The 13,457-nt window shown below is 34.8% G+C and overlaps 1 protein-coding gene across 2 annotated transcripts in view; it reads right to left on the bottom strand.

The window, feature by feature from the left end:
- Window positions 1-7,113: 7,113 nt before the first annotated feature.
- MTMR9 (myotubularin related protein 9) overlaps window positions 7,114-13,457 on the bottom strand; it is a 56,872-nt gene continuing 50,528 nt past the window's right edge. For both annotated transcript variants that reach the window (XM_019828675.3, XM_011281563.4), the window contains one exon: window positions 7,114-9,985. In XM_019828675.3, the coding sequence (XP_019684234.1) occupies window positions 9,943-9,985 (43 nt within the window). In that variant the 3' untranslated portion in view covers window positions 7,114-9,942. The remainder of the gene's footprint in view (window positions 9,986-13,457) is intronic.

Here is a 13,457-nt window from a genome sequence, read left to right as displayed (position 1 = left end):
TTGTTCCTGATGTTAGTGGGGAAGTTTCTGGGTTTTTTTGTCTGTTTTTTACCAATAAGTATGACATTTGCTGTAGGCTTTTTGTAGATGTTCTTTATAAAGCTGAGGAAGAACTTCCTCTATTTTTAGTTTGCTTTCAGTTTTTATAATGAATTGGAATTGCTTTTGGTCAAATACTTTTTCTGAATCCATTAATAGGATCATGTGATTTTTATTGTTTTTCTGTGATGTGATGAATTAATTTTTGAATGCTGAACCAAACTTGCATACCCAGGGGATCATGGTGTTTTTCAAATTTATCCTTCTATTACCTTCCTTTTATTGTAATTTTTAATCTATTTACATTTAAAATAATTAATGATAAAAAAGAAATTTACTTCTGCATTTTGCTATTTGTTTTCTGTACATTTTATAGCTTTTTTGTACCTCATTTCCTCCATCATTGCTATCTTTTGTTTATTGTTTGTAGTGACTTTAGATTTTCTTCTCATTTCCTCCTCTGTAGATATTGTTTTTGTGGTTACTATGAGCCTCATATATAGCAACCTAAAGTTATAACACTCTAATTTGAATTGACATCAACTTAACTGTAAGAGCTTACAAAAACTCTGCTCTTATGTAGTTCTGTCTCTCACTCTTTGTTGTTATCACAAATTACATCATTATACATTGTGTGCTGAATAACATAGATTTATAATTATTTTTTTATGTCTTTGTCTTTCAAATTCTGTAGAAAATTAAAGTAGAGATACAAACCAAAATTACAGTAAGATTGGTTTTTATATTTGTCCATTATTTTACATGTGCTGGAGATATTTATTTCTTCTTATGGGTTTCGTTATCAACTAGTGTTGTTTCACCTCACCTTGAATGACTTCCATTAGTAGTTTTTGTAGACTAGGTCTAGTGGTAACAAGCTCCCTGAGCTTTTGTTAATCTGGGAATATCTTAATTTCTCCATTATTTTTGAGGACATTTTTCTGTATATAGAATTCCTAGTTGACGAGATTTTTTCTTTTAGTATTTTAAGTGTATCATCTACCTGTCTTCTGGCCTCCATGGATTCTAATGAAAGATCAAATTGATAATATCATTGAAGATCCCTTGTATGTGTTGATTCTCTTACTGCTTTTAAATTTTTTCTGTGACTTTTAGTAGTTCGATTATAATGTGTTTCACTGTGGGTCTCTGAGTTTATGCTACTTGGAAGTCATTGAGGTTCTTGGATTTTTAAATTCATGTCTCTTTTTCAAATTTGAAAGTTTTTATCCCTTAATTCTTCAAATAATCTTTCTACTCCTTTAACTTTTCTTTGTTTTATTCCCATGTTGGTCCATTTGATGGTGTCCCATCAGTGTCATAGGCCTGTCCACTTTCTTCATTCTTTTTCTTCCTGCTCCTTAATCATTTCAATTCACCAATCTTTAAGTTAGCTGATTCTTTCTTCTGCCTGAGCAAATAATTTGTTGACTCCTGCTAGTGAATTTTTCATTTCACTTGTACTTTTCAGCTCAAGAATTTGTTTGGTTCCTTTTTATAATTTCTATCTTTTTATTGGTATTTGCATTATGTTCATACATTTTCTGGATTTCCTTCAGTTCTTTGTCCATGTTTTCCTTTAGCTCTTTAAGCCTATTTAGGACAGTGATTTTAATATCTTTTTCTAGTTACTCCAATGTCTAGAATTTTTCAGGGAGACTATTTTGTTAAATTTTGTAAAACTTGTTACTTTGAATGGGTCATACTTTCCATTTTTTTTTTTAGGTTTTATTTTTTTGCATGCCTTGAGATTTTTTTTTACTGTTATTGTTAAAAATTAAATGTTATAATGTGGTCACTGGAAATTAGATTCTTACCCTTCCCCAGAGTTTGCTAGGGGCTTTTTGTTTTATTATTATTTAAGGTTGTAATAGTCTATTTGTTTTGTTACTTTCCCAAACTATTTTTGCAAGAACTGTATTCCTTGTCATGTGTGGCCACTGAGGTCTCTGTTCCTTCAGCTCCTGGTAGCTTAATGTTTTGGCAGAGATTTCTTGGAATGCTAAGAGCTTAAAAAAACAACTGAAAACAAACCAAAAAAAAATCCCTCTTCCAGTCTTTGCATATCTGTTCTGTGTTGTGGCCCTCCTCCAACACTAGTCTTGCACTGACCCTAGGGATCACTTGTAAGTGAAAACTTAGCATCTTAATACTTTTCTCAACATGCATCTTCGTTTAGATATGTATACAAGTTCTTTTGAATGTCTTGATTTCCCAAAGAATCTTCCCCAGCTTTTCCTATCAGGCCTTAAGTATCTTGACTGTTACATATCTTGACTATATTTTGCCCCAGGTGTTTGCTGGTTGTTAGTTCTCCTTACAGTATTTTGGATCAAAGCCCCACTGCCTTTCAGCCTGAGTTCTGAGTTAGGTAAAAGAGAGATGAACACGTTGTTAGCCCTTCAGGTATCCTCTAGACAGGTTACAGCAGACTTAAGTGTATTTTTGACTCAAGTGTACTCTGCTCTCTTCAGAACCGGATACCAGGGTCCACGATGGTTAACATAGGCTGGCCCTATTTCAAGACTGCCACTGTGCTGGAGATGGGGTGGGACAGTGGCATGTAAAATGCTACAAATTTTCCCGAGTTTTCAAGTCATCTTTTAATTTATTCAGCATTTGCTTTGTTGCTACAAACCTTTGACTCTTTTCCAGAGTTCTGACAAGCTTGGATCTGAACTTGTTTTTGGACGTTTCTGTGTGAGGATACAAGGTTAGATCTGCCTATTCCATCAATTTGTTAATATCACTGTATATGCATTTTCAGTGATTTTATTCCGAACATTGCAATAGTTTAAAAATATTTGTAAACTGGAAAGTAGGTATATTAAAGTCATGTTATTTCATTATACATTTTTAAAATAACATAAAATTTACCATATTAACCATTTTTAAGTGTACAGTTCAGTATTAAGTATATCCAAATTGTGAATTTCTACAACATGAATATACTTAACAATACTGAATTTTTTTATTTCGCAAAACTGAAACTCTATACCATTGAACGGTAACTCCTTATTTCCCCTTCCATCCAGCCTATGGCAACCACCATTCTCCTTTCTGTTTCTACAAATTTGACTGCTGTAGATACCTTATATAATTGAAATCTTACATTTGTCTTTTTATGACTGGCTTATTTCTAAATGAAATATAATAAAAATGTAATAAAAACAAGTTCCATCCATGATGTAGCATGTGACAGAAACTCCTTTTTAAACACTGAATATTACATTATATGTATATATCATATTTTCTTTATCTGTTTATCCACTGATAGATATAGGTATTTGGGTTACTTGGCTATTGTGAATATCACTACGATGAATATAGGTGTCCACATATCTCTTATTTTAGATTCTTTTGGGTATATACCCAGAAGTGGGGTAGCTGTATATGGTAATTCTGTTTTTAGTTTTTTGAGGAACTGCTAATACTGTTTTCCATAGTGGCTGTACCATTTGACATTCCCAGCAAAGAGTCCACAAGGATTTCAGGTTCTCCACATATTATTTTCCCCCTTTCTAACTAGTAAGTGTTTTATGGAAAGACACTTTGGGACTATATGCTTTTCCTCACAAACTCACCTGCCAATTTTAGCACCCACAGATGATGACCACCTAGATCAATTATTACCGCGATGCCTGCAAGATAGTGACTTTCTAATTTTGTCATTCTTCCTATATCTCCTAGTTGGCAATCTATTCTAACAGAGAGATTTCTCTTTTTCTTTACTGATTTATTCATGTCAATACAAATTAGGTAAATAGAATAAGACATACACCTAAATCTTGAGACACCTCTGAAACATTTATGTAGAAAGGTCATGATGTCTACAGCTTACCCTCAAATATTTCAGCAAAATAATAGTAATAACATACACACTCACATAATTAGGAGTGCCAAGTTAAATGTGAAAATTGTTAATTATTCAATTTAGGTGAACAATATATGGGAGATCATTGTACTGTTTTGCAACTGTTTCTGTGGATCTGAATTTTTTCAAAATATAAGGTCTAGACATAGCAGTTTTAACTGAGACACTGCCAAAACCTTCACGAATATTTGGAAAAAAATTAAAGTCAGCCTATAGGTTTAATTTACCAGCATTTGAATATATTCAAATTTTATTACCATTGTCTATAGACATTTAAACTAGCATCTGTGCAACAGTCCTCTGAGGCAGAGAGCACACCGCACAAATCTTACATACTAAGATAACGGTACCATGTTCAACAAGACTGTTTCATGATTAAGTAAACCAAGCTTGACAAAGCGGCCAACTCACGATGGATGATTCCAGTTTTAGGACATAAGTGAACTTACTACATAGGGAACATTACAAACAATATTAAAATGTTACAGAGACTTTAAAAAGTTTATATTTTTTCCCTAAGACTATATATAGACATGGTTCACATAATAGAAACCTGTACATTACAGCACTCAGAGGTTTTAGCAAAGCATACATTATAGACATATTTGCCATACAGTGCAATTTTATTGTGTAAGACATGAATCATAGTGCACTTAAATCCAAGAGTCACATTCAAATATATCAAGAATACAATCCAAATACCTGGCTATTGAAGAAATACATATTCTTTTTTTTAATGTAATTAAATTGTGCAAGTACAACATTTTTAGTGTAGATGGTGATAGATCTATAAGGATTCGAAGCAACAGAACTCAGGGTGTATTCGTGTAGAACAATCCACGTCTCCAAAGATATGTGCACTTTAAAAGTGAAACAAATGACAAATGTCCTGGGCAGAAAGACACAGGCAGTGTGGCACAACTTGCTTTTATTACAAATTACCAACACAGATCATCTGTATACTCATAGATGGCTAGACAAAATGGTTCTAGAAGTCCGTAAGCTCCAGGAATTATTTTTCACGACAATGTAGTGTCTACAGTGAGCCCCACTATCTTTCACTATACAAACTATAGTTCTACAATGTAGTTCAAAAATGGTACTTTCTTAAAGGGGAATTTAGTTAAGTTCAAACTTTCTAAAACCTCATCCTACAGTTTCATAGGGTCTCTTCCTAGCCATTGGTTTCAAAGAAGAAGATGTGGTGGACACTAGATCATAAAGACTGAGTAACGGTAGTTTTATTCAAGAAAAAAAAAATCAGAAAACTGATACTGTAAGAAAATTAGCATTTTGTGTCATCTGAGAATAAATATTAATGGAGAAATCAGTCTTTAAATGTTTTTTAAGATGGTGAATTACATAAAAATACTATCTGGTAATAAGTTAGCATATCAGCTCCAGAGAGGGGAAAAGATCTAACCCATGTCAAAGAATAAATAAATTATCTATGTTATCTTGAGGTATAGCATAAACCTGTACCAGATGTACTGAATGACTTCATCCTCTGGTAAATTTCAAAGCTGCCAGAACAGGGGATCTACTATTCTAAAATTTGCCGATTTTTTTTGTCCAGGAAATAACTTCTGATAAGGGTGCTCATAACACCCTCTTAGTTTTCACTCATTAAATCTGGATATGGGTAAATACCAAAATTTTGCCTCAGGTTGGGGTCTGGTAATAAGTAACCTGATGGATGACCTGGTTAAGACTGACAATAAGGGGCACCTGGGTGGCTCAGTCACCTGAGCATCCAACTTCAGCTCAGGTCATGATCTCAATGCTCATGAGTTCAAAACCTGCATCAGGCTCTGTGCTGACAGCTCAGAGCCTGGAGCCTGCTTCTGATTCTATGTACCCCTCTCTCTCTACCCCTCTCCACTCATGCTCTGTCTCTCTCTCTCTGTCTCTCTCTCTGTCTCTCTCTCAAAACTAAATAAACATTAAAAAATTTTTTTAGGTTTAAAAAAAATTTTTTTTTAAAAACCTGACAATTAAAATAGCTAATCCTGGGGGCACCTGGGTGGCTCAGTTGGTTAAGCATCCAACTTCGGCTCAGGTCATGATCTTGCCAATCTCGAGTTAGAGCCCCGGGTCAGGCTCTGTGCTGACAGCTCAGAGCCTGGAGACTGTTTCAGGTTCTGTGTCTCCCTCTCTCTCTCTGCCCCTCCCCTGCTCACACTCAGTCAGTCTCTCTCTCTCTCTCTCTCTCTCTCTCTCTCTCAAAACTAAACATTAAACAAATAATAATAATAATAAAATAGCTAATCCCCAAACCAGATTAACTACAAGAGTTACATCTTTCTTTTGTTCTTTTTCTTTTTTTTTTTTTTTTTTTTTTTTTTTTTTGAGAAAGAAAGCATGAGCAGGGGAGGGGTGGAGAGAGAGGGAGACACAGAATCTGAAGCAGGTTCCAGGCTCCGAGCTTGTCAGCACACAGCCCGACGCAGGGCTCAAACTCATGAACTCATGAACCGTGAGATCATGACCTGAGCCAAAGTCGGACACTTAATGGACTGAGCCACCCAGGCGTCCCAAGAGTTACATCTTTAAGCAGATTTTTTTAAATGCAGCAAAATGTTCCTTCTATTTTTCACTTTAAGAGATAACTACTGGTCAGATCTTTTCCATGACACTGATTTTTTAGTGTAACATAAATAATGAGTGAATCAAAGACTAAATTTCATCCTTTAAAATGAAAAGCAATGACATATCACCTCTTTAAATCAGGATTCAGAGTTCAAAGAAAAGCTTTTAAATTACCCATATGAGATCTGAAATGATCCTAATCTGTTGTCTTCCAAAGTTTTCCCCCAAATCACTTTGAACTCTTGCTTCAAAGCCTAATTTTTCTTAGAAGTAACATCCATTTATAAGTGTTTTAATCCTGCTAAATTTTATAATTTCTGCTTTTGTTCCCATTTAATAAAAACAGAATGAAAAATTCTGATCAATTAATTACTGAAAAGTCTTACCACCCAAAAAGTTTCAAAGTCTTAACAACCCACTATGTTCTTCTGATTTCTACAAAAATTGTTAATTTAAAATCTAAGGATCCTTGTATTGCTGACAGAGGACTTTAGTAATCTTTTGTATTTTTAGAATATTCTTTGTAGGACCTTCCTTTGCATCCCAAAAATGTAAGCCAGGCTTTACTATGCATTCATTTATAGTATGCTTAATATACATAAACTTGATTATATCTCACTTGATTATTATTGGCTCCTGTGGGGCAATTTGTTTGCTAATTCTGCCACCACTCTCTTTATTAAAGGTTTTTTTTTTTTTTTTTATGTTATTTTTGAGAGAGAGAGAGAGAGTGTGCGTGCGAGCAGGGGAGTGGCAGAGAGAGAGGGAGACAGAATCTGCAGCAGGCTCCAGGCTCTGAGCTGTCAGCACAAAGCCTGATGCAGGGCTTGAACTCGTGAACCACAAGATCATGACCTGAGCCAAAGTAGGACACTTACCTAGTGAGCCACCCAGGAGCCCCTTCATTAAAGTTTTTAAAGCCACGTTTATCAAAGATGATTCTCCAAACTTAATGTTTAGTAAGTATTTTCTCATGAGTATATCCACTGTATATATTCTTCTCATGCAAGGGATGAGTAACTTCATAGTATTACTAAAACCCCTCTTTAAATTATATTGATAATGTACTTTTGACATGGTTCTTGAGTTTGGAAAAATCCTAATATTTGCATTATTAGATGTCCCCTTTGAAAATGGATACCAAAGTTTGTTTTTATGACCTATAAATGGAACTGAAGGTTACAACCCTTAATTATAAATTAGTACTAAAATGCAAACTTGTCCAAACAGCTTAAGATTGTTGTCTCAATAAGAAAAAAAAAAAAAAAAGAAATTGAAACACTATTCTATTATTGGACTCTGGCTCACAAATAAAACGTTCATCAGGAAGACAGGTATAAATCGATGGCATACAATTTCTCCATGATCAAGCCTAATAAAAACTTCCACCCACAGAAGCCCTATGGCCAATCAATATCATCAGTGGCAGTCACTTCTAAAGAATCACTTAAAAAAGAAAACTCTCTAAATGTTTTTCCTTATGGATTTGTTAGCTGAGAAGAAAAAGGCTCCTTCATATCTACTCTTGAGACAAAAATAGGAGAAAACAAAAAGGTCAGCTGCATGAACAAATGCAGAGAGCAATTTTGAGGGGTGATAAAAAAGCCAGGATATTTCCTCTTTTAAAGTATTAATATAAACATTTTGTACAATACAGAGATACTGAGAGCATGATTTCCTTTGCTCCTTGCCTTAGCCTTTTTGTGAGAGCTTTCATGCCTGGAGACTCATAACTATAGCCAAGAAAATAAGAGAATAAATATGGGCTTGGAGGAGAAGGCAGGCAAATATACCAAAAGAGAGTTCTGATACGCATGGTTTTCCAAGCCTTTTGCTACAAGTCTGAGAAAACAGAAAAAGATGAAGCTTGGGCAACTGGAGATAGAAAGTATTTTGCTACTTTCTAAGGCTTCTGAATGTGGCCATAGATGATGCTAGAGGTGATTTTTTAAAATTATATTTTTAGCTTAATACACAGCTCTAAAGCAGGGTTCAGTTTTGGTGTGCTTTACACTGAAATGGTTATATACAGATGGGGTGGAAATAGTATTAAACATTATTCTTCAACTATCCTTTTAATGTAAAACTAGAATTCATAGTATTTGTTAAAATGAACAGTGTCACAAAACAAACATATATAGAAAGAACTGAACCACAGACTTTAAGAGTAGCAGGCATGAACTAGCATAGCATACGGTCATAACATTGAAACATTTCAATCTGTTTCTGAAGTTTAAAACATAGCTTTGTCATGTTCATAAACTTTCACCTCCACTTCAAGTAGATTTGCCTAACATATAATGGACAAATCAGCAGAATCCAGATAAATGTTCAAAAGGCTCAACCCAACATGAAAGTTTTAAGCTTAGTATTAGTAAACTCTCAGAATACTTAAAAATAAGACACAATAAAACTTAACAAACACAGATACATAAACCAGTGCAATAAGAATTTCAGACAAGGGCAGTGCATCTCTGGTTTCAGGAAACCGTATTTGTAACTTAATTATAACAAATTAACATCTACCCTAAATGATGGTTTAATACGATATCCAGCATTTGATATGCACTTTATTATGTATTCTCAAAAACCTGAAAAATCAATTCAACAGTAACAATACCATATCAGTAACAAATTCCTACTTTGTTTCTATATTGCACATACTTTTACGGTCTACTGTTAAAATTTACTTCTTAACGTAAATATCAGAGGATTAAACCTATAACCCTTGCAAAAATAATTTACCTTGAATAAATATTCAGATTTTCCTTTCTTGACAAACCAGAATGAGAATGAATTCAGCTTTGTTAATCCAAAGCTATTTTAAAGAGAAGAGCAAAGGTATTGGAAATGGCATGTTAATCACAAAATTCTTGGTTTTTTCAACCATTTCAGTTTTGAAAAATATTTCTATATTTGGAGTGTTTAAAAGTCTAATCTTTTTTAAAACTACCAAATATTTCCTAAAGAGATTAATCATATTCTTGACCGGTCTAGAGCAGTGTTTGGAAAGTAGACACAGAAGAATAAATGGCATATAACGAAGTGGCATTAAATAGGTCACCTGTTTCACATAAAATAAAATGACTAGCACCTCCTTTCTGCTCCCAAAGTAAAGAGGCCTAACAGGCCACATGAAACATGAGTAATTACAGTATATTTCATTCATAAAGTATTGAGAAATCCACTACATTTAGAGGGTTCTCACATCTAAAGCCTTAAGTTCAAGGCTACTGTGTAAAAGTGAACTGAAGGGCCAAAAGAAAGAGAGGTGGATACAGGTCCAGGAAGGTCCTTACATAGGTCGTAGGGAGATCTTTCACGGACTCTCCTGCATCTCGTCCTCAGTTTCCAGTTCTGCCAACTGCCTCCTAAGGATATTTACTTTTGCTTGTAATTCCTTGTTATATTCAATGATGTTAACCATTTCTTCATACGCTTCATCCAGATACTTGGAGGATCTGTTCCAACGTAGGAAAATACCTATTGAATTCCAGGAAAGGAAGACAGAAGGGAAAAAGATACACATGGTGAATTAACATTGACATTATTCCATGCATTATACATTCTTTTCTCTTTACTTTTCTTCTTCTTCTTTTTTTTTTTTATACAGTTCACATCTATATTTTACTATACTCTGAAATAAGCAGGAATATTGGCGTACTGAAAGAGTATAACTAAATACACTATTTAAAACATCACTATTTCTATGTACATAATCATTCATTCTTCAACCCCCCCATAAAATTATGATTTTACAATACCATTTTCTGATATATTCAGGAAAATAAGCTGATAATTTACAATGCCATAAACTTTACAGTTTCACAATATAAATTTTTTTTTTAAGTTTTTTTTTTTTTCAACGTTTATTTTATTTTTGGGACAGAGAGAGACAGAGCATGAATGGGGGAGGGGCAGAGAGAGAGGGAGACACAGAATCGGAAACAGGCTCCAGGCTCTGAGCCATCAGCCCAGAGCCCGACGCGGGGCTCGAACTCACGGACCGCGAGATGGTGACCTGAGCTGAAGTCAAACGCTTAACCGACTGCGCCACACAGGCGCCCCACAATATAAATTTTTTATTCAATTATAGAACTTTACTCAGACCTGTAGGACCTCATACATGTATAAAATCGCTTTCACTGGGAAAATGACGGTTACGGTAACAGCAAAACTACACACACTGTTACTTAAAAACCTAAACTTCCCAACAAACAAAAGTTCAGGATCAGATGGCTTCAGAGGTAAATTCTACCAAACATTTAAAGAAGTGTTAATACTTATTTTTCTCAAACCATTCCAAAAACTTGAAAGAAAGGAATGCTTCCAAACTCATTCTATGAGGCCAGCATTACCCTTGATACCAAAACCAAACACAACACAAAAAAGAAAATTATAGGTCAATAACCCTGATGAACATAGATGCAAAAATCCTGAATGAAATTTTAGCAAACTGAATTCAACAATACATTAAAAGCATCTTATGCCACAATCAAGTGGGATTTATTCCAGTGATGCCAGGATGGTTCAATATCCAGAAATCAATCAACACAATACGGCACATTAACAAATAGGATAAAAATAATGATCATCCCAACAGATGCAGACAAAGCATTTTATTAAATTCGACATCCATTTATGATAACTCACAACAAAGTGGATATAGAGGCCATAAATGACAAACCAACAGCTAACACCATATACAACAGGGAAACGTTGAAAGCTTTTCCTCTAGCTTACAGACAAGGAGGCTTACCACTTCAACACAATATTGGAGATCCTAGCCAGAGAAATCGGACAAGTAAAAGAAAAGGCTTCCAAACAGGAAAAGAAGTAATAAAACTGCCACTATTTGCAGACGACCTGATACTATATATAAAAAACCCTAAAGACTCCACCAAAAAACCTATTAAAACTAATAAATTCAGTAAAGTTAAAGGATATAAAATTAACACATAAATCTGCATTTTTGTATACTAAGAATGAACTATCAGAAATTAAGAAAACAATTCCATTTATAGTTGCATTAAAAAAAGTACCTAGGGATAGGAGGAAGATCTTGCACTGAGGAGGTAAAAGACCTGTACTCTGAAAACTGTAAGACATTAATGAAATAAAATGAAGAAAACACAAATAAATAGAAGGACATACCATGTTCATGGATTGAAGAATATTGTCAAAATGTCCATACTACCCAAAGCAATCTACAAATTCAATACAATCCCTATCAAAAGGCATTCTTCACAGACATGAAACAATCCTAAAATTTATGTGGAACCACAAAAGGCTCCAAATAGCCAAAGAAATCTTGAGAAAAGAACAAAGCTGGAGGTATCATCCTCCCTGATTCCAACCTATACTACACAAAGCTACGGTAATCAGAACAGTAGGCTAACAACACAAAAACAGATACACAGATCTATATAGATCAGAATAGAGTCCAGAGGGGTGCCTGGGTGGCTCAGTCGGTTGGGCATCTGACTTCGGCTCAGGTCATGATCTCACTGTGAGTTTGAGCCCCGCGTCGGGCTCTGTGCTGACTGCTCGGAGCATGCTTCAGATTCTGTGTCTCTCTGCCCCTCCCCCCCACTCGTGCTCTGTCTCTCTCTCACTCTCTCAAAAATAAATAAACATTAAAAAAATAAAAAAAAAAAGAAGTCTAGATATAAACCCACACTTAGATGGTCAATTAATCTTGAACAAAGGAGGCAAGAATATACAATGGGGAAAAGACAGTCTCTTCAATAAATGATGCTGGGAAAACTGGACAACTACATGGAAAACGATACTGGATCACTTTCTTACATCATATACAAAACTAAACTCAAAATGAACTAAAGATTTAAATGTAAGAACAGAACCCATAAAACTCCTGAAAGAAAGCATAGGCAGTATGCTCTTTGACGTCAGTTTTAGCAATAACTTTTTGAATATGTCTCCTCAGGCAAAGGCTAACAAAGCAAAAATGAATAGGACTACATCAGACTAAAAAGCTTTTGCACAGTAAAGGGAAGCATCAACAAAACACAAACTAATGAATGGGAGAAGATATTTGCAAATGATAGAAATGATAAGGGGTTAACGTCCAAAAGAAATAACAGAATCCTGTAACTCAAAATAAAAAAAAAAAAAAAAAAATCTAATTAAAAAACTGGCAGACAACTTGAATAGATATTTCTCCAAAGAAGGCATACAGATGGGCCAAGAGACACACGAGAAAATGCTTAACATCGCTAATTATCAGGGTGAAATGCAAATCAAAACCACAATCAGAAATCAGCTCACACTTGTCAGAAAGGCTATTATCAAAAAGACAAGAAATAACAACTGTTGGCAAGGATGCGGAGAAAAAGGAACCTTCATGCACTGCAAGTGAAAATGCAAAATTGTATAGCCACTATGGAAAACAGTATGGAGGTTCCTCAAAAAATTAAAAATTGAACTACCATATGACCTAGCATTTCCACTTCTAGGTATTTATCCAAAGAAAATGCACACACAAATCGAACAGATATATGCATCCCTTATGTTCACTGCAGCATTATTTACAATAGCCAAGATACGGAAGCCACCTAAGTGTCCATCGATAGATGAATAGAGAAGATGTGGTATACATACACAATGGAATATTACCCAGCCATAAAAATGAATGACATCTTGCTATTTGCAACAACATAGATGGACTTGGAGGGTATTATGCCAGGTGAAATAAGTCAAGTAGAGAATGATAAATACCATAGAATTTCATTTATTTGTGGAATCTAAAAAACAGAAACAAAACAAACAAAATAAAACAGAAACAGATTCCCAGATACAGAGAACGGTCTGATGGTTGCCAGAGGGGAGGGAGGTGGGGCGACGGACAAAACAGGGGAAGGGGATTAAAAGGCACAAACTTCTAGGTATAAATAAGACAGGGATGCAACGTATAGCAGAGGAAACATAGTTAATA

This window comes from Felis catus, chromosome B1, assembly GCF_018350175.1.
Source record: "Felis catus isolate Fca126 chromosome B1, F.catus_Fca126_mat1.0, whole genome shotgun sequence".
Lineage (NCBI taxonomy): Eukaryota > Metazoa > Chordata > Mammalia > Carnivora > Felidae > Felis > Felis catus.
The sequence above is the reverse complement of the archived record's forward strand: the minus strand, read 5'-3'. Positions and strand labels throughout refer to the sequence as shown.